The following is a 26713-nucleotide window of genomic DNA, read 5'->3' on the forward strand; positions in this document are numbered from 1 at the left end:
GTGCGTAGTGTAAAGTGAAAAGACAACTGCATTATCCCCAAACAGGGGCGAGAGAAAAAAAAAAATTGTGGATAGATGCACGTGTGTACGTGAACCATCAAGCCAGAGTGATGATTTGCAACAAACTTAATGATGTTCTTTTGTGTAGTATCATGTAGTATTATTGTTTAACTATACCTATGCATTTATTTAATTTATTATTATTCATATTATTATAATTTTATTTTATTTTACTTTTTATCTTGTTATCATAAGTATATATATTTTTTGCATCCGACCTAGTTATGGACCAAAAGGTCTCCTGTCGGTATGCTCCGCCTTTGTAATCCTATGTAAATTTGGATGAGGAAGGCCACAGGTCTTCTGCATTAGTGACAAGGGGCAACGAATTGGTAATATCCTGGTTACCAGTATTAAAAACTCTCTCTCTCTCTTTCCCAGAACATAACCTGACTTCTCCCCTGTGGGCAAGTGAGCGGCTCTCCACCACCACTGCCTCAGACAACGAAGCCCATGATAAACCAGATAACCTCAGGGTTGAGCCACGGCCCTCCCTCGCCAGATACATGGACCAGGTGGGTGTTGCCAAGCATTACCTGGATGGATGGATGGATGGATAGATGGCAGAAGTCCGTGTCGTTGACATTTTTGATTACATATCCATGTATCCTATCTATTTTCTACCAGTTTAAACTTCAATTGCTTGTTTGAACTCTGAATGCTTAGGGTGCACTCACCTGAGTGGAGATTTACATTTGCATTCTCCTCCTACGTGTCCTTTCCCTCCTTCTGTCTCTGCTACTTCAGTGAATAACTGAATGGAACCCAGTGAATATCATTCTTCCTGCCTCTCACCATTGTCCTCCACAACTCCTTTTTGGCATCAAAGGCAGGAGTAGAAGCATCTCTGAAGAAGAAGGATTTGTTTATTTGTAACCTTAACCTTTGCCTTCTCTTCCTGTCTCCTCTCCCAGGCACGCAACCGGTTTTCACCAGCAGATAACCAGTTCCACTCCGTCTACTCGCCAGCAGGCAGCGCCTACTCCCCCTCCACCTACTCACCATCCTCCAGAAAACGCTACTCCCCTCCGGACGCCAAGAAGTACGCGACGGTCGACCCGAAACGATATTCCCCGCCAGATACTTCACTGAACCAGAGGTACTCGCCAGACACCAAAAAGATCACAACTGACATTAACGGGAGAAGGGTCTCGACGCCACCCACGGCCTCGTACTCACCAGTGTCTGCTAGCAGGCGCATCTCTCCAGAGAACCTGGTGGTGCGTACGGAGAGTAGGGCCAGCAGGGTGAGTATAGAGAGCAACAACGGAGGTGGCGAGAGAAGGAGGTACTCACCGCCCTTCTACCAACAGCAGCATCCGTCACTCAACCCACATAACCAAAGAAATGTCGTCTTGAATTTAGCTGAAGGTACGTACGAGTAGAAACCCCCAGTTTTTCATTCAGTTTTCTGAATTAGTATTCAGACCTGTGTGTGTATGTGTGTGTGTATATGTGTGTGTATGTGTGTGTTTGTGTGTGTGTGTGTGTGTGTGTGTGTGTGTGTCTGTCTGTCTGTCTGTCTTACGTGTCTACGTGTCTTTATGTGCCGTTATGTAATTGTTATATACGGAGTTGAAGCTGTGATTATGGGGTCCCATATCTATATCTCCATTTACCAAAATTTACCTTAGATTCGTTTATGTTGTCCGTCTGAACGGTTTCTTCTTCTCATTTGTTTCCTTAACTTATTTGTGTAGGAGGTTATCCTTTCTAACATCTTCTAAACAGTCTGTTATATATATATATATATTTCATCTTTCATCCCAAACTAATAGACCCTGTCTTTTAGCTGTTGTTTCTTATCTCTTTAAGTTCTCAAACATTTGCCAACTTCTATGTTCATCTTTTACGTACCACCTTATCGAAATCTTTCTCTGGGTCCAGGTATACACAGTCTACCCAGCCCTCTCTTCCATGTAGCACATCAATTGCTCTCGATTGGAAACATATATGCTACATAGACATTTTCTTGATCAAATCCGAATTGGTCGCGTACCAGAACCTCCTTCTCTTCCAAGTATTTCTTCTATCTATCTTTCACGATTCTTTCATGCATTTTAGCTATTGTATAGCTCAAGGATGTTAGTCTACAGTCCAAAGGCACCTTCCCCATTTTCTTCCTTTATAGATTGGTGCTACTTTGACCCTTTTCCAGTCCTGTGGTACCCTTCCCACTTCCTAGGAACATAGATTAAGTTGATGTATCTTGTCCACCAACTGCTCACTTCATTTTTATATATATCCAATTTGAGATCTTATTATTACTTTTCTTGTTTTCTTCGACCAGTTTATTCGTCTTGTCTCTTCCTACGTTGCATCCTTCCTTATCCATTATTGAACTATCAATAGTTTCATTCGCCGTAATATGCTATTTTAACCTTATTTTCATTGGTCGTGCCCCTTTCTTGTATTTTGGAATTATTATTCATACTTGGACAAATTCCTTTGCTTTCTGTCTTTCTTGTGTTTCTCTCCCTATCCTTCTTGAAATACGTTCTTTTCACGCTACAACAATGACACGTTTATTTCTATCTACGACCTGCCTCCCCATCGTTTCTGTACTCTTAAATACAATGTGTCTTCATCACCTCTGCCGCACCTCGTTCTTTCTTCTTCGTTGTTTCATAATTTCATTTAAATTTACTTCTTTCTTCCTCGTGTACCCTTTTCGTCCTTAAATTACCTCTTTGGAGTTTTCTTCGTTTTCTTTGGCTTTCTCCTTACTTTTTTAATTTTGTTTTTATCATATCCTTCTTCATTTCAACTTGCCATGGTCACTTGAATTATAAATCTAACTGTATATATATATTTATATATATATATATACATATATATTTATATTTATATATATATTTATATATATATATATATATGTATATATATATCTATATATATGTATATGTATATATATATATGTATATGTATAAATATATATATATATATATTTGTATATATATATATATATATATGTTATATATATATATATACATCTGAAAGTACTCACTACATTTACTTGGCCAAATTCTTCAATCCTTGCCACCTGAATACACTCGATTACATTTTCGTTTTCATAATTTCTTGTACCACAGTTTTCAACAATTCACTTACTTTAGCTATTCTTACTCTTGGCTGATCAATATTTCTTCCCTCGTTTACAAAGTGAATGTGGACATTTTCCTCTTCAAGGTCGACACCAAGTTCTACATCAGTTCCGCCGATCGCCACGTTCGTCGTCTCACGACTACATAACCGACCTTCCAATTTTCGTTATCACTTTTTTTTTTTTTTTTTTTTTACTTTCTACTATTTTATGTGACGGGACTCCATGGTTATTCTCAGCATTTCCAGACCCCGTATATTTACTAGGTAGCTCCTGGTCACTGACTCCTAGTTCTGGAACGAAGACACGTTGGTTCAAGAAGCATCCGACGACCAACTGTGTGTGTCTGTGTGTATATGTATGTGTGTGTGTGTGTGTATGTGTGTGTGTGTGTGTGTGTGTGTGCGCACGTGCGTCCGTGTGTGTGTGTGTGTGTGTGTGTGTGTGTGTGGGCGCGCGCGCGTGTGTGTTCTCTCCAACTAATGACATCGATTCTACAGTATTACTCTATATAACCTTCCAGGTATTTTGTTAAGCACAATATGAATATGCAGTGCACTGAAGTGTGCTTTTGTGGCTGATCATGCTGTAACACCAATTCTCAGACTCGTTAATCTGGCCACTAATATAATCACGCAATTTTACCATCACTCACTCCTGCCTCGGCAGTAGCTTTATCAGCACTTATTATTTGCACAGTCGCCATTCCAATTAACAACACTAACACTCTTTGCTATAACGAATGAATGGGTGATCATTGTTGTCAGAGTAGAGTGGTTCCAATAAGCAGAGCTGGGCGCGATAATATGTGCATTCCTAGGTGCGTTACTCGGTGCGTTCCGCTTTAATTTGGCCGCGGTTAGCGTTCCTAAACTATTAAAGCTTAAGAGACAGGTTCATACCGAAATAAAAGTCCGGTAGGCCACATACTATAAAAAAAAAAAAAAAAAAATGTAGGCCACATCCAATAGGTAGGCCATATACTATACCGGCACCTATATTGTTTTAATACTTTGGGAGCGCTAACCGTGGCCAAATTAAAGGGAAACGCACTAAGGAACGCGCCCAGCCTTACCAATAAGTTTCGTTTAGCCCGTGCTAAACTTGGTCATTATTATGAAGTTAGTAGTCTTGGTTATGAAGTATCATAAAGTTGTAGGAGTAACGCTTTTTGTTAGATATTTTTATGCTTTAACAGGTATGCCCTGCTCTGCTCTCTAATTGATTGATTTGGAAAGTGTAATTCTCCAGAGTCTTCTCTAACTAATTCTTGTCTCTTTTTATTTTTTAACCTGTGAATCCTTTTCCCTTTTTTCTGTCAATATGCTAATAACTTGTATAGCTTTTCTATCCCTGTTGTTGTCTAACCTAACCCAACCTAACCTAACCTAACCTAACCCAACTAAAAACTAACCTAACTTAACCTGACTTAAAACTAACCTAACAACATAACAGCCTGAGTTGCCGGATACCCATTGTTTTTTTTTTTTTTTTTTTTTTTTTTTTTTTTTTTTTTTTTTTTTTTTTTTTTTTTTTTTTTTTTTTTTTTTTTAAATCACGAAGACTGTTATCATTACCAAGACCCTGAATGTAGCGTACTCTTTGAGACAGAGTATACGCGTTTTGTTTGATGATAAATCCTGCACCGTAACTACCACCATCAGTTTTTAACTCCATCATCACCTTCCACACCGTTTTCTTTGCCTACCGAAAGATCTCCGATTCTTCTAGCAAGTCTCGGTAAACAACCTGAAAGCGTACTTCAATCCACTTATCTGACCCGATACCACAATGGACACAGATTTGAAGTGATCTATACCTCTACTAAAGCCTCGTTTACACGGGGCAAGTTGAGAGGCAAGTCAAGTGTGCAAATTACCTGAAACGGAGAGGAAAGCGAGTAAGTACATGTTGCCACAGGCCAATTCAGAGATAAGTGACCTGTGTGAACACGTACTTGCTCGATTTCCTCTTCAGTTCAAGTAACTTGCACACTTGACTTGCCTCTCAACTTGCCCCATGTAAACGAGGCTTAAACGCAAGTGGGTTGCAGCGAGAAAATCATACCTCCTGAAATATCATTTCAGGCTACGCTCAAGTTCTTTGAAATGCTCAAAAACTTTGATGTTCAAGTCTTGTTTCTTTAGTCCCGTTAACACGGTGACGTGTACTTATGACTTTTTTTGACAAAGAACAAATTATTTCATGCAGTTGAAGGAGAAATTTTGTGTTCGATTGACCTGTTGTCTTCAGCTATATGAAGCTTCACGCCCTTAACTGAAACAAAATTCATAAAACACGTCGTCTTGTGTAATTTTATAAAACCGCAAATGGTGGAACAATGCACTACGCATTTGACGAAAGTGGACAACAAAAGTTTGTTGTTCAAGTGAGTGCCACTTGGGAATTGGAGAATCGGAGATACTTCGGAGACAAGAAATTCCTGTTGCCCTTAATAACTAGAGATTGGTTCGTTTGACCTGCCTGCCTGCCTGCAAAACCATCCAAAACCCCTTAACCCATTCAACTCCGATGACAAGATGTCTTGTCATTGGGTCAAATAAAACAAAAAATCATAAAACACCAAAATGTTTGATCAAACACCAGAAAAATATGACGTCAGTCCTCGCTTCGCTGCGAGGATTGACGTCATATTTTTCTGGTGTTTGATCAAACATTTTGGTGTTTTATGATTTTTTGTTTTATTTGACCAAATGACAAGACATCTTGTCATCGGAGTTGAATGGGTTAAGACACAAGAACTGGAACACCACCCCTGACCCTGACTTGACCTGACCTGACTTGGTTCCTCCTTGGTCTCTCTTCGGCAGACATGAGCCCTGAAGCCCTGCCAGCCCCAGTGGCCCCTGCTGACGTCACTTCCTCTTCTGCTGACGTCATGGCCTCAGGGGACTTCAAAACCGCAAGTGACGCCACCAGTGTGGATGTCAACAACCTGAACCTTTCCCCTTCAGACCCTCCTCCCCCTCCTCCACCCCTTCCTCCTCCCTCTTCTAACATTCCCTCTCTGTTGGCCGCCCATAGGGTGCCACCCATCACATCCATCACGCTCTCAGACTCAGAGTAAGTAGTTGCATTTGAGTAGAGCTATGTATAGATGTATTAAAAGTAGTATGTGTAGTTATAAATGTGTTTATAGATACATATCATAGTGTATATATTTACACACACACACACACACACACACACACACACACACACACACACACACACCAGTCCTCGGGCCTTCCTATAGATCTCTCTGGGAAGAGTCATTGGGCTATTGTCTGTATTGTATCGGTGTGGAACTTTTTTATGCCATTGGCTTATGTTAGTAAGAGGGAGAAGTAGTCGCCAGTTGTCACTTCTTGTGTGAAAAGCTGGAGGAAATACGATCAGAGCTGATAGAGAGAAATGTTGAAAGTGTCAGCCCTTCCCTTCAACCATAAGTTCCATGTCTGGACGCCATATATGCAAAGTGAAAGATTCGTTATTCTATACCTCCATCCAGCACGAATTCCAACGTGGGGGGGGAGTAGACGAGTCTACGTCCTCAATGTGTTTGACTTCGTTCATCGCGGAAGTGTTCAGGGACTTTCTGATAGACCTTAGGTTTCTCGTGAGGAATATTGACTTCATATGTGGCTTGTACTCTGAGACAGAGTGCTGTGAAGTATGTCCCCGACTTCTTTCCTGTTAATTCAGGAATGAAATAAGGATACGTCCTCGCCCCAGCACATATCAACACCTGCATGGACTGAAAAATAGACAAAATTGTCGATCAATGTCACTGTGATGCATCCATTGGTAACACTAAGGTCACCGACCTTGTCTTTGTCGATGATGCTCAACTTCTTGCGGAGTCATTAGAAGTCCTCGAGTCACTGCATAGGGAAGCTAGACCAATGGTATTCCAGGTCTCTTGGACCAAAACAAAAGTCCAGCCGTTTGGGAGCTTACTAGATGACACAGTTCAGTCTGTTCATGCAAGTAGCAAGGACATCGAGGTATCGGGAAAAAATTGCATAGTTTGACAGTGTAATATATAACAGAGGTAAGTCCTATCAGAAGGTCCTTCAAAGGATTGACATTTTTCATGATACACAGGAAAACTAAGATCCGAATCTTCAGGTCGATTGTGTTCCCATTCTTGCTGTATGGGTGTGAGACATGGACATTGAAAACTGACTTGAGGAGGCATCTCAACGTTTTTGCTGCCAAGTGTATTCGGGGAATCATGGGATATCAAACCAAACAGAGACTGTTCTGTAACACTCATTCTAGGCTTATTACCGGTGTAATTTGTGGTCATCAACTCCGGTTGGATGGACATGTGGCATGACTCTCTGATGTTGATCCCACCCACAAGAGACAACCCAAGGTAGAGGAGACGGAGTAGACGCCCACAGAACCGGGCACAACAATTTTCTATATCAGCGTTGTGTTTTCTCCATACTCTCACACAAAAAGAGCTGACAACTGGCATCAACTCCCCACCCCCATTTCAAATACTACAAGCTGATGATACAGAAACAGTTTGACATTAACACAACATAAACGACAGTCCAAAGATTCTTGCCAAAGACTATGAGATGGGCTAAGGACTGTTGCTACCCACTGTGGAGCTGCGGGTTTCCAGTTAGTGAAACTCGAAGCAGCATATATTACTGATTACATTACATTAATGTGCATACATTAGCATAAGTGCTCATGCGTGTGAAGATATGCTGTCCCAATTTGACACATCTGTGGCCCCACAGGTCCTAGTCTAGTCAAGAAGAAGAGCACGTGCACTGAAGAACGTGCATGCACAACCTCATTGGTTTTAACTTGGTCCCTGTTGCATGTTGTGCCAACCCTGTCACGACTCCCTTTCTCCACCAACGTGAAATCACCCTTTCCTATGATCGATCACTTGAAACCGCCAAAAGTTATCCGGTTTTCACGCATGCACTTGCGCGGCTGCATGCCCGCACCCACACCCACACCCATGAGCCTTCCAGTATATTATGTACAATATGTATGCTTTGTATACACCTGGTTGTCGTTGCGGCACGATGGTTGTTGAGGAACTGTTGGCGCGAGACGCGACGCGCGGGAGACGCCACCCTGCGGACAACACAGCCCGTCTCGTCTCGCCCAACCCAGAGACAGTTTTTGTTCTTGTTAACGTGTTTAAAACATCATAACCTCTCTGGACCAATCAACCAACCAACTAACCGCCCGTCCCCAATCCGCCACGACTGTTGCTGCGTCGCCAGGCCCCTTTTAGACCCCGATTTTTAACTAAATTCTCTTTTGGTCTGTGCTCGACGCTGCTGCTGCAGGGAGGACGTGTACGAGGACATATGAATAAAGGTATCATGTGGGGATGAGAGCACCACGTGACTGAAGGTACCACGTGGAAACTCGTTGGTGTAGTGGGATTAGTTTCATTAAAGCCGTGATGTAGGATTACAAATGAATGTCTTAAACACAAGCTGTGTATGTTTATATGTGAGGGATATATATATATATATATATATATATATATATATATATATATATATATGATCGTTGTCAGTCGCTGTGGGGCTGAGGGTTTCCATCAAGTGAAACTCAAAGCAACACATTATTATCATTACTACCATTATTATTATTATCTTCATTATTATTATTATTATCATTATTATTAATATTAATTATTATTATTATTATTATTATCATTATTATTATTATTATTATTATTATTATTATCATTATTATCATTGTTATTGTTGTTGTTGCTGTTCATTATTATTATTATCATTATTATTACAATAACTGTTATTGCTGTTATGATTATTATTATAATAATTATTGTCATCACTATTGTCACTATTATAGTGTTATTGTCTCGTAGTTTCTTCAGAATCAAAGCCTTATCAACCCGCATTTTTTTACCTAATTTCCTTTATATTTAGATTCGGTGTTACATAAATTTTGTCTTAGTTTGTGTTTATGTTGCCTGTTATGATCTCGGCGTTTTATATCTCACAGTGTCTAATGTAAGGAACATTGTTCTATTCTGAAGGTCTTCTAGCATCAGACTGCATGATCTGTGAATTATTAGTACAAAAAGTTGTTTGGTTGTTTTTCCTTATTCAAATTTGGGCCATCGGCCCTCCAGATGTGCGCATGCGCAAACGCATGCTTGTTGGAGTAGTGGTGAGTCACCGAGGGCTTGTGACGACGCAGAGTCGCAGACTCGAGATCAGTACCCGTTCAGGGCTTGAAAACATCACTAACGCTGCTCATCCTTACTGTCGCCCTTGAGCAAATCTGTGTGCGTGCGTGTGTGTGTGCTTGTGCACGTTCCTCGCTTACATTGAGAAATTGCTCAGGTACAGCGTTTATCTGTTTCTTATCGACAAAAAGTTGTTTTGTTATGATACAGAGAAGTAATGGCAGTTTGTGTTTGCTTGTTACAGATGTGCTTTTTTTTTCCTCCGGGTACTTGTTTTTCCTATCGTTATTGAGCAGCACAACTGATGACGGTGACTTGCAGTTTGCTCAGTTGGTTGTGAAATTGTTTATATATTGCTGCACTTGTCATTTAAGAATGTCCCCTACCCAATCTGTTTTTTTGTTTTTTTCTTAACACTTTGGGAAAAAAAGTCATATGCTCTGTCGCTGGAGGACCCTGTTGGTTTTATCGGTTACACCCAGAAGGCCATTGAAGACCAAATGCTCTTCTGGAGTCTCGAGGTCATTGAAGACCAGATGCTCTTCTGGAGTCTCGAGGTCATTGAAGACCAGATGTTCTTCTGGAGTCTCGAGGTCATTGAAGACCAGATGCTCTTCTGGAGTCTCGAAGTCATTGAAGACCAGATGTTCTTCTGGAGTCTCGAGGTCATTGAAGACCAGATGTTCTTCTGGAGTCTCGAGGTCATTGAAGACCAGATGTTCTTCTAGAGTCTCGAGGTCATTGAAGACCAGATGCTCTTCTGAAGTCTCGAGGTCATTGAAGACCAGATGTTCTTCTGGAGTCTCGAGGTCATTGAAGACCAGATGTTCTTCTGGAGTCTCGAGGTCATTGAAGACCAGATGCTCTTCTGGAGTCTCGAAGTCATTGAAGACCAGATGTTCTTCTGGAGTCTCGAGGTCATTGAAGACCAGATGTTCTTCTGGAGTCTCGAGGTCATTGAAGACCAGATGCTCTTCTGGAGTCTCGAAGTCATTGAAGATCAGATGCTCTTCTGGAGTCTCGAGGTCATTGAAGACCAGATGTTCTTCTGGAGTCTCGAGGTCATTGAAGACCAGATGTTCTTCTGAAGTCTCGAGGTCATTGAAGACCAGATGCTCTTCTGGAGTCTCGAGGTCATTGAAGACCAGATGCTCTTCTGGAGTCTCGAAGTCATTGAAGACCAGATGCTCTTCTGGAGTCTCGAGGTCATTGAAGACCAGATGCTCTTCTGGAGTCTCAAGGTCATTGAAGACCAGATGCTCTTCTGGAGTCTCGAAGTCATTGAAGACCAGATGCTCTTCTGGAGTCTCGAAGTCATTGAAGACCAGATGTTCTTCTGGAGTCTCGAAGTCATTGAAGACCAGATGCTCTTCTGGAGTCTCGAAGTCATTGAAGACCAGATGCTCTTCTGGAGTCTCGAGGTCATTGAAGACCAGATGTTCTTCTGGAGTCTCGAGGTCATTGAAGACCAGATGCTCTTCTGGAGTCTCGAAGTCATTGAAGACCAGATGCTCTTCTGTAGTCTCGAGGTCATTGAAGACCAGATGCTCTTCTGGAGTCTCAAGGTCATTGAAGACCAGATGCTCTTCTGGAGTCTCGAGGTCATTGAAGACCAGATGTTCTTCTGGAGTCTCGAGGTCATTGAAGACCAGATGCTCTTCTGGAGTCTCGAAGTCATTGAAGACCAGATGTTCTTCTGGAGTCTCGAGGTCATTGAAGACCAGATGCTCTTCTGGAGTCTCGAGGTCATTGAAGACCAGATATTCTTCTAGAGTCTCGAGGTCATTGAAGACCAGATGCTCTTCTGAAGTCTCGAGGTCATTGAAGACCAGATGTTCTTCTGGAGTCTCGAGGTCATTGAAGACCAGATGTTCTTCTGGAGTCTCGAGGTCATTGAAGACCAGATGCTCTTCTGGAGTCTCGAAGTCATTGAAGACCAGATGTTCTTCTGGAGTCTCGAGGTCATTGAAGACCAGATGTTCTTCTGGAGTCTCGAGGTCATTGAAGACCAGATGCTCTTCTGGAGTCTCGAAGTCATTGAAGATCAGATGCTCTTCTGGAGTCTCGAGGTCATTGAAGACCAGATGTTCTTCTGGAGTCTCGAGGTCATTGAAGACCAGATGTTCTTCTGAAGTCTCGAGGTCATTGAAGACCAGATGCTCTTCTGGAGTCTCGAGGTCATTGAAGACCAGATGCTCTTCTGGAGTCTCGAGGTCATTGAAGGCCAGATGCTCTTCTGGAGTCTCAAGGTCATTGAAGACCAGATGCTCTTCTGGAGTCTCGAAGTCATTGAAGACCAGATGCTCTTCTGGAGTCTCGAAGTCATTGAAGACCAGATGTTCTTCTGGAGTCTCGAAGTCATTGAAGACCAGATGCTCTTCTGGAGTCTCGAAGTCATTGAAGACCAGATGCTCTTCTGGAGTCTCGAGGTCATTGAAGACCAGATGTTCTTCTGGAGTCTCGAGGTCATTGAAGACCAGATACTCTTCTGGAGTCTCGAAGTCATTGAAGACCAGATGCTCTTCTGTAGTCTCGAGGTCATTGAAGACCAGATGCTCTTCTGGAGTCTCAAGGTCATTGAAGACCAGATGCTCTTCTGGAGTCTCGAGGTCATTGAAGACCAGATGTTCTTCTGGAGTCTCGAGGTCATTGAAGACCAGATGCTCTTCTGGAGTCTCGAAGTCATTGAAGACCAGATGTTCTTCTGGAGTCTCGAGGTCATTGAAGACCAGATGTTCTTCTGGAGTCTCGAGGTCATTGAAGACCAGATGTTCTTCTAGAGTCTCGAGGTCATTGAAGACCAGATGCTCTTCTGAAGTCTCGAGGTCATTGAAGACCAGATGTTCTTCTGGAGTCTCGAGGTCATTGAAGACCAGATGTTCTTCTGGAGTCTCGAGGTCATTGAAGACCAGATGCTCTTCTGGAGTCTCGAAGTCATTGAAGACCAGATGTTCTTCTGGAGTCTCGAGGTCATTGAAGACCAGATGTTCTTCTGGAGTCTCGAGGTCATTGAAGACCAGATGCTCTTCTGGAGTCTCGAAGTCATTGAAGATCAGATGCTCTTCTGGAGTCTCGAGGTCATTGAAGACCAGATGTTCTTCTGGAGTCTCGAGGTCATTGAAGACCAGATGTTCTTCTGAAGTCTCGAGGTCATTGAAGACCAGATGCTCTTCTGGAGTCTCGAGGTCATTGAAGACCAGATGCTCTTCTGGAGTCTCGAAGTCATTGAAGACCAGATACTCTTCTGGAGTCTCGAGGTCATTGAAGACCAGATGCTCTTCTGGAGTCTCAAGGTCATTGAAGACCAGATGCTCTTCTGGAGTCTCGAAGTCATTGAAGACCAGATGCTCTTCTGGAGTCTCGAAGTCATTGAAGACCAGATGTTCTTCTGGAGTCTCGAAGTCATTGAAGACCAGATGCTCTTCTGGAGTCTCGAAGTCATTGAAGACCAGATGCTCTTCTGGAGTCTCGAGGTCATTGAAGACCAGATGTTCTTCTGGAGTCTCGAGGTCATTGAAGACCAGATGCTCTTCTGGAGTCTCGAAGTCATTGAAGACCAGATGCTCTTCTGTAGTCTCGAGGTCATTGAAGACCAGATGCTCTTCTGGAGTCTCAAGGTCATTGAAGACCAGATGCTCTTCTGGAGTCTCGAGGTCATTGAAGACCAGATGTTCTTCTGGAGTCTCGAGGTCATTGAAGACCAGATGCTCTTCTGGAGTCTCGAAGTCATTGAAGACCAGATGTTCTTCTGGAGTCTCGAGGTCATTGAAGACCAGATGTTCTTCTGGAGTCTCGAGGTCATTGAAGACCAGATGTTCTTCTAGAGTCTCGAGGTCATTGAAGACCAGATGCTCTTCTGAAGTCTCGAGGTCATTGAAGACCAGATGCTCTTCTGGAGTCTCGAGGTCATTGAAGACCAGATGTTCTTCTGGAGTCTCGAGGTCATTGAAGACCAGATGCTCTTCTGGAGTCTCGAAGTCATTGAAGACCAGATGCTCTTCTGGAGTCTCGAGGTCATTGAAGACCAGATGTTCTTCTGGAGTCTCGAGGTCATTGAAGACCAGATGCTCTTCTGGAGTCTCGAAGTCATTGAAGATCAGATGCTCTTCTGGAGTCTCGAGGTCATTGAAGACCAGATGTTCTTCTGGAGTCTCGAGGTCATTGAAGACCAGATGTTCTTCTGAAGTCTCGAGGTCATTGAAGACCAGATGCTCTTCTGGAGTCTCGAGGTCATTGAAGACCAGATGCTCTTCTGGAGTCTCGAAGTCATTGAAGACCAGATGCTCTTCTGGAGTCTCAAGGTCATTGAAGACCAGATGCTCTTCTGGAGTCTCGAAGTCATTGAAGACCAGATGCTCTTCTGGAGTCTCGAAGTCATTGAAGACCAGATGTTCTTCTGGAGTCTCGAAGTCATTGAAGACCAGATGCTCTTCTGGAGTCTCGAAGTCATTGAAGACCAGATGCTCTTCTGGAGTCTCGAGGTCATTGAAGACCAGATGTTCTTCTGGAGTCTCGAGGTCATTGAAGACCAGATGCTCTTCTGGAGTCTCGAAGTCATTGAAGACCAGATGCTCTTCTGTAGTCTCGAGGTCATTGAAGACCAGATGCTCTTCTGGAGTCTCAAGGTCATTGAAGACCAGATGCTCTTCTGGAGTCTCGAGGTCATTGAAGACCAGATGCTCTTCTGGGGTCTTTGTCTTGAGTCACGACTTCACACCCCATCTGGCAACACCCTTCAAGTTTGTTAGAAATATTCGCGTTATTCACAGCCTTTTATTGAGTTGAGAGGTCCCTTGGCCAAGCACGAAGTGAAGAATTGTTAATTTGTCTTCTTGCTGCTTTCTTATCCATGGCATAAGTCAGCCAGTAGCGTCTTATGTTCAGGGAAAACGGTAATGGAGAGAGACACCTCAGTCGATGTTGCTGGAACACATTATAAAGTGTCATCATCACAGTCGGTGGGAAGAAAAACACCAATCAGAACCAAGAATTCAACTGGTTTTCAGCACAGTGATGTTTTCTCTGGCTGGTATGGATGTGTAAAAAATACAAAACATCCATTCAAAATATAAAAATCCATTAAAAGTACAAAACATCCACCGTTATGGCCAGTGGTCAGTCTCCTAGTCGATGTGTGTGCACGAGATGATGTTTATGTTAGCATACCGTGTATCATTCTTGTGTGATGCATAACAAAATTTCTCTTTTGACACTGATGTTCATTATCTCCAATGTTGTCACAACGTTGTATGTAGGCGTACTATGTTATCATATTTGTCCTGATCACCACAGGTTCCCCACCCCACACACACATACAAACATAATGAGGAAAGAGGTAAAAAGATGACGCGATGTTATCGTATATGCTTCAGCCTAAGGTATCGATGCTTGCTTGCTCGTATGTAGTCCCGTATTTGCCTGTCTGCATGCCTGCCTACCGTCTCTCCTTGACTTGATTTCTCTGTCTTAAGATCTTGAGACCATAGACAGGTCTGTCTGGTCCTGTCATCTCTGCCTCTTCCCGAAAAGAACAGAGATTTACGAAGTTGGTTGGGACCAGGGCAAACATCGACGCTCCAACCGACTGATGTCTCTTCGTCTAGTTTGTTTCATATACTGTGAAAACCACAGTGGTTTGAAAATACGGCAAATAAGAGGGGCATGAATTGTCTTACACGATTGTACACTATGGCCGAACTTGTTTCAGATTTGAAATAACTTGTAAAGGCGAGTTTTTTTTTTTATGGGGGGTGTCCGTTTGCCTGGAAACTACGAGTGGCTAGTTGTTTCCTAATTGCGTCCTCTTGTATGTGAAGCTGTCGATCATGTAACGTGATACACTGCATCACAACAATCACGTCATAAATAACCAAAGTACACATTCTGTATGAAGGAGTGATTGTGCCAACAGCACTGTATGGGGCAGAAACGTGGAACATAAGAGAAGAAGAGAGAAGGAGTTTGAATGTGTTTGAGATGACGTGTCTGAGAAGTATGGCGGGGGTTACTAGGCTAGATAGAGTGAGAAATGAGGAGGTGAGGAGGAGAACAGGGGTGAAAAAGGATTTGGGAGAGAGGGTTGATGAAAGAATATTAGGATGGTTTGGACACATGGAAAGAATGAGTGAAGAAAGACTAGTAAAAGAGGTATGGAAGGCAGATGTGGAGGGAGTGAACATGAGGGGACGTCCTAGGATGAGGTGGATGGATGGGGTGAAGGGGGCTTTGGGGAAGAGGGGAATGTCTGTTGAGGAAGGAAGGGAGAGGACGGAAGACAGAGGTGAGTGGAGAATGGTTGTATATGGATGATGTTGTGACTGCATGAGGAGGAATGGGCGGGGGGGTGGGGGGTGGGGTAGTATGTGTGAGTAAATTTTGACGCAGCCCGAAGGGATTTCTCCCCGTCCTCTCCTTATATGCAAAGGGGGACGGAGAGGGGGGGTCGCCGATTAAATGAAGCGGCCTTGCTGTGGATGTACTGTGTCTTGCGACACTGCTTCTGACCCAGGGCGGTGGGCGGGGTGCAGGGATGACCCGTCATCCAGGAGGTGCTCAGATGAGAGGAAGGGTGGGAGGGGTGTGGAGTGTATTTGGGGATGAAATGGGTGGGAGTGTTTTTATGCCTTTCCCTTTTTGGCTACCTCCCTTGGAAGGGGGAAAAAGCCTTGGTATATGTATGTATGTACACATTCTGTTCATTCAGAAGTACAGAAATGATCTCCTTGATTGTCGATTATTATTTCGTAAGCAACATGCATGGTATAATTGTTAGTTATTTGGTGTAGTTTTCTTTAGATTATTTATAAGTTTTAGGTGTGCAGTAGTTCACTTTCGTGTGTGTTTGTGGTGATTTTTAATTTATTTTTTCTTCTTCCAGCCGCGACAGTACTGAAACGACCGTCTGACATTACGCGGGGTACACTCCTGAGGTCACCCCTGTTGCTCCAAGACAGAAAACGAGGACTTTCCCAAAACACTTTGGGAGAACTTAAAGAACTTAACGTCTAGTTTTTGGACGGAGTACTGATGCGATGCCAAAGCCATGGGAGTCGAAACGAAATGTGGTGGTTCTGCAGCAGTGAAGACATGTGAACAGTGTTAGTGTCCAATTAAGCTGAAGCAGGCAAGCAAACCCCACAGGGACGTACCCCATTCGTGATGTTTAGGACGGTTTGATTTAGTCATGTGTAGCCATTTGTGTGTAATTAACTAGGTTTACGGTATTTATACTTGGGAACCATTTGGTACTTAAGAAATCACTATTTTCTTATTATGAGAAGTCAGTGCAATATTTGCGCATAAAGAGGGTGAGTAGACGATGTTCGTCGACTTTCCCGGAGATAGTTGACAACAATGACTACGACGACGACGGTGAAGCTATCTGCTGACTTCTGTGAAGTCAGCCACAAGCAGAAGTTCAGCCAAGAAAAACAAGATTTCATTTATCACAAACATGACAAATATTGGAAGGGACAGTGGGATTGCAAGAAGGGGTTAGGTTGGGTCAGGACGGGTGAGACTTTGGGAAAGAATTGTGAACAGTTATAATGAAAAGAGAACTTGCAAGAAAAAGTAACTAGACTTGCTGAAGTGAGTAAAGATAAAATACTCAGATCTTTGTTGTTGTGTCATATTATTATGAAATATATTAACTCCAGAACCTTTATCTGAAATAAGCAATATATGTTTGCATATTTCATCCATGTACAATTCGTGTGCATAATATATGACTGATAAATGACATATATACGAGAATGCAGTTGAGTATATAAAGCTATTGTTACACAACAGTAATCGTTCTTGTTGATGGAATGAACGTGTTACTGTATGTGTATCTGCAAACTATTCAGCTACCGTTGTCCTATCCATCTGATTCCCCATGAGGTCACAAGTATAGTTGTGCAAAGTGACATGCACTCATTAATTAATTTCATAATCAATGAAGATTGGCTTCCTTGCACTCATATCATTAAGTTCCTTTCATGTACATTTTTAACTCTCCATCCAGACCAAAGATTGATTGGAAGTACTACCAGCCTGTAAGTGCCTATGTGCTTGCAAACCTTTAGGGTGTTGTGTGCAAACAGGTGAACACGTATTTGCAAGTGCCCCCCACTGGGGTCCTTGATTTATGAAATAATTTGTTCTGTGACTCAATATATAGGTAGATATTTGGCTGGATATATAAACCTGTTCAAGTTTTATATGTGTATGCACAGCGCAGTCCAGAGCAGACAGGCAGGCAGTCACGATATCCTCACTGCATGACTGTAGTCAAGATGACTCCCAGATAACCTCTCTGCCAAATTTCAAATGACACTGCTGAACCTAAGAACAGGAAGGCAATTGCAAATGTGCCAACCTGTCTGCCTGCCTGCCTTTTTGCTTAAGAGAGCATTTAAACAGGCATTACTCTGGAGCCTACAGGTGGACTTCTGTGCCAAGAAAGATTGATGAGTCTGAAACAAGAAGAACTGTAGAAAACTAATCATTTGTAGCCTGCTGGAAGTGAAATTTGTACTTGTAAGAAAAAGTGGACACGAAGCTACAAGAACATTGGTTACCATGTGTGTGCTCAGTAATTTGTAAGATAATAATTTCTTAATATATTGATTGGTCTCCTACAAGAGAACCAGGGCAATGAATTGATTAGTTGGAAAATGCCTGCACATCTAATTCCATGCATTAATATACAACAAGAGTATTCTATGTCATATGCTCACCAAGGTTGGTCTGTATGTACCCAAATTTGAATTAACACACACTTTGTTATCATTGTCAAGTACAGTATATCTGTATCCCATTGGGATTGCTGTGAGAGACATAATTATCTGTGGGCAAAGATTCAACTAGAAGGAGAATAGAGAAGATCTGAGACAATATTTTATGTGCTGCACATGTTACCAGTGAAAATTCATGATGTCTGTCAGATTTATTTCTCAATTTCAAGTGTCTGTAGATGTGAAACAGGATTTATGCAAAAGCTCCTTAAGATTTAGCCCATATGAACATGTATGTATGTATACCATAGCAAAGCAATTCATGTATAAATGTATCATGACAGTATGTTGCATGCCAAGACCCACCAAGATGTTATCCTTGTTTAACCTATCATTATAGGAGCTAGCCCCTAGAAGAATGAAATCATTTAACATTGGGAAGGAGGCTCTGTTTCTGTGCCAGAGGGGTGAAAATAACCCCACTATACTTCAATTGCTTGCCCTCCTGCCTGCCTGCCTGTAGTGGCCACAGCTTTGCCGTAGTTACAGAATATACATCAGCTGGTGGTAGTGATGACAATGAGTAAGACACCTTGGACAATCATTAACTTGTTCAAAATATTCCTCTTGGTTGAACAAAGCAGCACAAAGTGAAACCTTTTCCTTTGCCTCTCAGAAAGGAGCTAAATACAGTAGATACCTATACTACTAGACACTCTTATTATGTGTCCTTTGTCATGGTAGAGACTTAATTTGCCTCTCCCTTTTATTTCTGTCCCTCTATCTTTCCCTCCTCTCCCCTCCCCACCTGCATTATTATTATTATTATTATTTTTTTTTTTCTGTACTTTATACTTCCTATGTCACCTGTCCTAGTCTTCCCGCACCAGTAGATTCACTTTCTAATCTTCATCATACAGCCCCTCACAATGTATGTCTGCTACTTTGTTTACCAGTAATTAAGGTCATAACCCACCTGAGCATTTGCAGCACATTGCCATCCATCTGTACCATTCCATTCAGTTCATACTTGCATTTGTCCTTTATTCATGCTTAATTTCTTGCTTTATTTTCATTTTCCTCAGTATTATGATCAGTGACAAACTTCAGCATGTTGGAGAGAAATTATCTCCCTGTTACCCATTTTCATAATCATGCAACACTCACCTTCTGAAAGGGATACTCAATCACCTGATTAGGACCAAGATCACTGTCATCTTTGATGGTATTTCCTCCACTTTTTCACATAAGAAGAGTTGACAACTAGCAGCTGTTCCTCTCCTATTCCTATAAGCCAATGACATAGAAATAATCACACACTCATTAAAAAGTCCAGCATTTCTTCTCAGAGAGGTACAGGGGGAGAGCATAAGGACTATTGTCAGCCACTGTAGGGCTGCAGGCTTCCAGTCAGTGAAACTTGAGGCAACAGGTATTATTATTCCTCACTAGTCACTACTACACTACATTTATTCCAATCTACTCATAGTGACCATATCTCATATCATTCAACTCTATTGACTTACCCATGCTCTCCTCCATCCCTGTTTTCACACCCTCAGGGAATAATTTCTTCCAAAACCTTTTGTCTCTCATCCTCTTTTTTCTTCACTACAATCCACTGCAACATTGCTCTCTTGGGTATCAAAACATACATGGTCACCTCTTTCAAGAGAAACACCTAAGACCCAAATTGAATAGCCAACTTCTACCATTGGACAAAAGCCCTAAAATCCTAGGTTTCACTTTTGATATGCACATGTCCTTACCACTCAAGGACCTGACAGTGAGAACTAACAAGAAACTGAACATACTAAGATCGGTAGAAAGCACAGGTTTTGGCCAGCAGAAGGAATACAAACATAGTATACAAACAACTTGGAAGGACCACACTTAGCTGCAGTACAACATGATTCCAAACAATCAAGAAAAGCAAAGATATCCCACATACTGTATAACACAAAATAAGGCACTAAGAATAATAACCAGATACACCAAAATCAACCTAATAGAACATCTACATTCAGAAACCAAAATTCTCCCTAAGAAGAGGTCATGGAAATCATAGGCACAGCTCTACACAAGACCCTTCAATTGCACTCGTCCATGTCACCACAGCACAAGCACAGCCAAGTGAATACAGTAAAAAAACAATATACATAATAAACCTATAGATTAATCCAAATTTCTTTTCCTAGGGGGATCTGTGGGAGACCACAAACCCATTTTAAGCCACTGTCGGACTGCAGGTTTCCAATCAATGAAACTTAATGAAGTAATTATTATGCTATCCATATGGATTCAGGGAGACACAAACTCTTAATATTGTATTACACTTTCCCAAGGGGTGAGGTTGTTTCTCCTGCTGCTCCTGATATCTCGCTTCTTCTGAGGGTTTCTTCATGTTTCAAGGCTGTTCTGTTTCTGTTATGAATGCCCTGCCTTGTCCTTTCACCGCCCCATCACCTGTCACTGTCATGGTGGTGGTTAAAAATTCTTTGATTCTAACACTAATTCTTTTTTTTTTTTTTTTTTTTTTTTACTTCTCATTTTCTTCCCCCTCCTAATCCTCTTATGCTACTACCAGCAGGAGAATGTTATGCCCTTATTGCATTGCAAACATATACATTATACCTAAGCAAATTTGTACCAAGATTGTGATTACTCTGGTGGCAACACTGCCAGTACAGTAGTAGTTCTGTTGACAATAATGACACTTGTTGTAACATGTCTGTGGATGATGATGATGATGGTGCAGTGTCACTGACTTTCTGGCAGCAACACAGGCAGTGATGCATTTATGATAACTAAACTCTGGGCCCTGGCTGGCTGGATCTTTCAGTGTTCAAAGAAAGAAGAAACCAATTTTTATTCTGTTGCCATTTGAGATGAGTCTTTTTGTCGATGTTGTCATTGATGTTTGTTCAATAATTATCTTACTTGATTTAATTATTCTAGTGATGTTTGATAAGTGAACTTGTATAATTCTTGTATTTAATGTAAATAATGCAGTCAAAGACAGTTTCCCTCTTCGAATGTGTTCTCATCATCTTTGTAAACCCCAAATCATCGCTGGTCCTTATGGACCTTTCATTCATTTCCACCCCATGCATTTGGGTGATCAAATCCCACCCATTCACCCACCCACTGGGTCCTCATGCATTTTCCTTTTGCTTTTCAAGTACAAATAATTTGGTATTGTATGTATATAGTGCTGTACAGAGAAATAAACATTCCAAGCTATGACTGACTCTTTTACTCAGAGGGGATGAGCAAACATAGAAATAAAAATCTCAGCCTCTCTTGAACCTGAAGCCTTTTCCACCCTCTGTTTATCCTAAATACCAACTTGAGGTCTGTTGAGGAAGAAAGGGAGAAGACAGAAGATAGGGATGAGCGAAGAATGGTTGTGTATGGATGATGCTGTGATACATGGAAAGGAGTGGGTGGGGGATGGGGAGTTAGGGAGTATGTGTGAATGATATTTTGACATGGCCCAACAGGATTTTTCTGTCTTCTCTTTTTCTGCATGAGGGTACAGAGAGGGGGGTTGCTGATTAAATGAAGCAGCCTTGCTATGGATATGTTGTGTCTTGCTACATTGCTTCTGACCCAGTGCAATGGGCAAAATGCAGGGATGACCCACCATCCATGAAGAGCCAAGAAAAAAGGAAGTGAGGGATAGTGAATAGCAGTGGAGTATGCAGGGACGAAATGGGTGGGACTGGATTCATGCCTTTGACTTTGGCTAAATCCTATACATATATACCAAGGAAAAAGCCCTTGGTATATGTATGTATGTATCAACTTCTTCGAGTTCCAATTCCAGTACTAACCCTTTTTCATCCCCTTCACCCCATTTGTGTACCACAATCCCCCTCCTTACTCAAGTCCTAAACTCTACCCAGCACTAACATTCCCTTTCTTGACCTTTTCCCAACAATTTGCCAGCCTTGACTGAAATCCCTTTCCCAATCCCTCTGTCAGTCTTCTTTCCAATTACTCCAGTCTCTTTACTGTACTGTTCCCAATTTCAACCCTTTTCCAATAACTTGGCAACCAACCTAACTTTATCTATATACAATTTTTTTTTTCCCCTTTACATGGGAAGTAGCCAAGTCAAAAAGCAAGTATTCACTCCCATCCATTTCACTCAAGTTAGGTTTGGTTAGGATAGTTTGAGATAGGTTTGGTTAGGGTAGGTGTTTTAGGTTTAGTTTAGGTTGGGTTACATTGAGTAAGGTTAGGGTAGGATAAATTGGGTTCAGGTTAGATTAGGATGGGTTAAGCTAGTTTGGGTTAGTAATATTGGTCTGGATTAGGTTAAAGTTGGGTTAGGTTAGATTGGATTAAGTTAGGTTGAGTTAGTTTAGGTTGACCTAGGTCATGTTGAATTAAATTTGTTATTTTAGGTTGAGTTTAATTAGGTTGGGATAATAAGGTTAAATATGGTTGGGTTGGATTTGGATAGTTTAGGTTAGATGTGTTATTTTATGTTTGGTTTAGTTGGGTTAGACTAAAGTCAGGTTAGGCTAGGTGAAAATAGGGTAGCTTTGATGTAAGGTTAGGCTGAATTATGAAGGGTTAGATTGGGTATAGTTTGGTTCAGGTTAGATTAGATTAGGATATGTTGGTTTAAATTAGGTGTATAATACCCACGACGGTGACTGAGGGATTCAAGTTAATAATGATCAGTATTGATTAAGTGTATAAACACAACTGGGAGAGTGAAAATAACACTTATGATATCGGCTTGGGAATGGAATATACGGGGGAATGCATATTAAAATCGGTCAATTTATAGCGTTATCAACAATTCGCAAAATTTCTCGTTCTATCCGCTACATTTAGCGAAGCCCATTCCGCCCACGCAAGAGTTGCTAACCCTAAATTAGGGAATAAATTCATGAAGCTTCGAGAGTTGCGATTTTGTGTACACCTAACCAAACCTAACCTCAACCTAACCAAAGCTAATCTAACCTTAACCTAACTAAACCTAACCTAACCAAACCAACCCTAACCTAACCAAACCTAACCTAACCAAATCTAACCTAACCTAGCTGGGGGCTTTGCGATGGAAATTATGTACACCATCAATCAATACACAACATATCTCACCAGAAACATATAAGCCACATAAGAAAATTGTTGGTTGGGTGAAACTATATATTGTCCTTAAAATCTGCACTGTGAGCTTGTTTTACAAAGATCGCTGCCGAAAAAACTAAGTTTCCCAATAATTGATATAATTTTTCCAACCTTTGCATCAAAGAGAGAAGTTTAATTTTAGTGCAAGGAAATACAATCTTCTGGACATGGGTTACAGGAAGGAGGGTGCAGGAGATAAAATTATAAATGGATCTAGGAATTGGTGCATAGGCTTTACTTTTGTTTATGTGAGTTTCTGTAATCTTTTCATAAGTTTCCGTCTACATACTGAGTCAAAAGCCTTATGCCTTTGGCCACAATTAATTATTAGTCTGATAGCACTTGTTGAAGTTTTCCAATATAAGTTGCCTTGAAAAGCTGGAAAAATCAGGAAGTGAAATTTAATTACGATGCCGACTACAACACAACCGGCTGACTTTGAAGTTGATACGGAAGATCTGGACATGAGGTTTAATGAACCTGCGTCCAGCACATACATAAGGTAAGATTTGTAAGTTATGTTTTGGTGGAGTAGTCCTATTTCAATAGGTCCTATATGTGTGTTTTGATTCGACCCTTGACAATTTTTCCTTCGCCTTTGACTCTACATATAAATAGACACAGAAAAATAAGTGAATTTAAGATGTTAGTTGCTGTGGAATGATGGGGGAACGTTTTAAATGATGTGAATGTGAACAAAGCTATAGGGCCTGATGGCACTCAACCAAAGCTTTGCCATGATTATTAATAAATCACTTAGTACAGGAGAGGTACCAACACCATGGAAAATGGCAAGAGTTTGTCCAATTTGAAAAAAAAAAACGAACTTGAACCACTGCATCACCGGCCATTGTCACTTTTGTCGTGTTTGTGAAATACTGATCATGTCTAAACTAGTGAATCACTTAGAGGAGAATAATTCAATTAGTGACAAACAACATGATTTTAGGCAAAGAAAAGGTATTTTAACTGACCTGTTGGTCTACATGGAAGGACTGACAACAGCAGTAGACCAGCAAATACCAGCTGGTGTTATTGACTTACCAAGAAACCACTCCCACCCAAATGGAATGGGTGAGAGTGGTTTCTATGCCCTTTTTTATTTGGCTACCCCCCCCCCTCATGTAGGGGGACAAAGTCTTTGGTATATGTATGTATGTATAAAAGACTTGATATTGTACCTCATACAAGATTTATGACTAAACCAGCAACATATGAAGTCAAAAGAAAGCTTTTGAAACGGATTGAGGGTTTCTTGTCAGATAGGCAACAGTATGTGGAAGAGTAGTTGAATCAGAGAGACTAGAGGTAACTTCAGGAGTACCACAGGGATCTGTGTTCGGCCCAGTGTTGTCTTTGGTTTGTGTTAATGATTTAGCTCAAAAGTTATAATGTCCATCTCTTCTGTTTACAGATGATGCAAAAAATTATAACGAGATTAATTCCTGTGATGTAATCAATGCAACATGATTTGTACAAGCTCGAAAGATGGAGCGAAAAATGATTGTGTAACTATGCATGTAGGACATAGAAATTCAAATTTGTTTATGGATTGAATTATAAGGAACTTTATCATTTATGCATAGGCTAGAGAAAGACCTTGACGTGCTCATTTCTTCTTACCTTAAACCAGTTCATCATGTCAAAGATGGCATCATAACCAAACAGAATGGTTGTCTTGATAAGGAGAAACTTCCCAAACATTAACAAAGAAATGCGCAGACATCTTTATATCTCCTTAATTAGACCACATATAGAATATGCGGTACAAAGTTGGTCACCATATCCTATAAAGTATTCAAGGACTTGAGAAAGTAGAGCAGAGATTGACCAAACTTGTGTCGGAACTCAGAGACCTTGATTTTGAAGAAAGATGTGAGCGATTGGGGCTGACAAAGAAGACACCGAGGAGATTTACACAGGATTACAAAGGCGGAGCATGCCGACAGGAGACCTTTTGGTCCATATCTAGGTCGGATGCGAAAAAAATCATAATAATAAAACAATAAATAAAAACTATAATAATGTAAATAACAAATAAAATACATAAATAAATGCATAGGTATAGTTAAATAATAAACAAACAGGTAAATAGTAAATAATAATAAATTGACATATAACTAATAATAAATGAAAATCAGACAGACAAATGATAACAAAACAAAAACAAATAATATAGAATAAATTATAATCATTACAGCATCTTACTTAGGTATTTAAATGATTCTTAAAGCTTCGAACTGAACTACATTGCACTACCTGTGCAGGAAGTTTATTCCATTCATTCACTACACGGTTGGCAAAGTTGTTTCTACCTACTTCCAAATTGAATCTATTTCCGGACAGTTTGAGACCATTGTTTCTTGTCTGATTCTCATTCAATGTGAAAATTTTGTCACTTTTGATGTCAATTCCCTTTAAAATCTTAAAGACCTGTATCAAGTCACCTCTGAGTCTACGCTTTTTTAGGGAAAACAGATTCATGTGTTTTAGTCAATTTTCGTATGATTTATTTTTGATATTTCGAATCAGTTTTGTGGCTCGCCGTTGTACTTTTTCCAGTCTGTCAATGTCTTTAATGAGATTCGGTGACCATACGGAAACAGCATATTCCAAATGTGGACGAACTAATGATTTATATAGCTTGTTAATGAGTGATGGACTTTTGAAATCAAAAGATCGCGCAATCAGTCCCAGAATCTTATTTGCTTTCTCAGAGGCTGAAATACACTGCTTGGATGATTTCACTATCCACTTTTGTTAACGAATTTCCAAATAACTTGTAATTGTACTTACTGTTATTTTTACCTATGTGCATTACCTTGCATTTACTTGTGTTAAATTTCATTAGCCACTTTTCAGACCATTGCTGTAATTTATCTAAATCTTCTTGAATATCTAATTGGTTTGAGTGATCATTTGCCGCTCCGCACAGTTTTGTATCATCAGCAAATTTGGAAACAGTAGATTTTAGTCCATGGTCTATATCATTTATATATACTATGAATAGAAGTGGCCCAAGAACGGAACCCTGAGGAACTCCACTTGCAACACTTTTCCATCCAGAAGTTTTTCCATTTAAAACAACTCTCTGTTTTCAACCATTCAACCAATTACTAGTCCAACCTAATAGGCTACCACTTATTCCGTGCAAAGCTAATTTAGTAAGTAGTCTTTCGTGTGGGACGGTATCAAAAGCTTTTGCAAAGTCTAGATATATTAAATCTATATTGTTTCTTTTGTCATAATTCGAGATAACTGTGTTGTAGAATTCGAGTAAGTTAGTCACGCAAGAACGTTTCCGTCTGAAACCATGCTGGCTATCATTTATCAAACGGTTACTTTCTAAATGATGTTCGATAGCATCTCTGATGATAGTTTCCATTATTTTTCCTACGATTGAAGTCAAACTTATAGGCCTATAGTTATTTGGTTTCTTTTTGTCACCTTTTTTGAATATGGGAATAACGTTAGCTA

At 40.9% G+C, this 26713-nt stretch overlaps 1 protein-coding gene across 6 annotated transcripts in view; it reads left to right on the plus strand.

Moving 5' to 3' along the window:
* stan (Protocadherin-like wing polarity protein stan) overlaps positions 1–21332 on the plus strand; it is a 343319-nt gene extending 321987 nt beyond the window's left edge. For 4 of the 6 annotated variants that reach the window (XM_076210584.1, XM_076210585.1, XM_076210588.1 and 1 more), the window contains exons 32-35: positions 442–575; positions 975–1431; positions 5995–6247; positions 16246–21332. In XM_076210584.1, the coding sequence (XP_076066699.1) occupies positions 442–575; positions 975–1431; positions 5995–6247; positions 16246–16273 (872 nt within the window). In that variant the 3' untranslated portion in view covers positions 16274–21332. Of the gene's footprint in view, positions 1–441; positions 576–974; positions 1432–5994; positions 6248–8490; positions 8558–16245 lie in introns of all 6 variants that reach the window. The other 2 variants (XM_076210587.1, XM_076210586.1) reach the window with 2 other exon arrangements.
* Positions 21333–26713: the final 5381 nt, after the last annotated feature.

Source organism: Oratosquilla oratoria, chromosome 27 (assembly GCF_046742065.1).
Source record: "Oratosquilla oratoria isolate Oo_2021 chromosome 27, ASM4674206v1, whole genome shotgun sequence".
NCBI lineage: Eukaryota > Metazoa > Arthropoda > Malacostraca > Stomatopoda > Squillidae > Oratosquilla > Oratosquilla oratoria.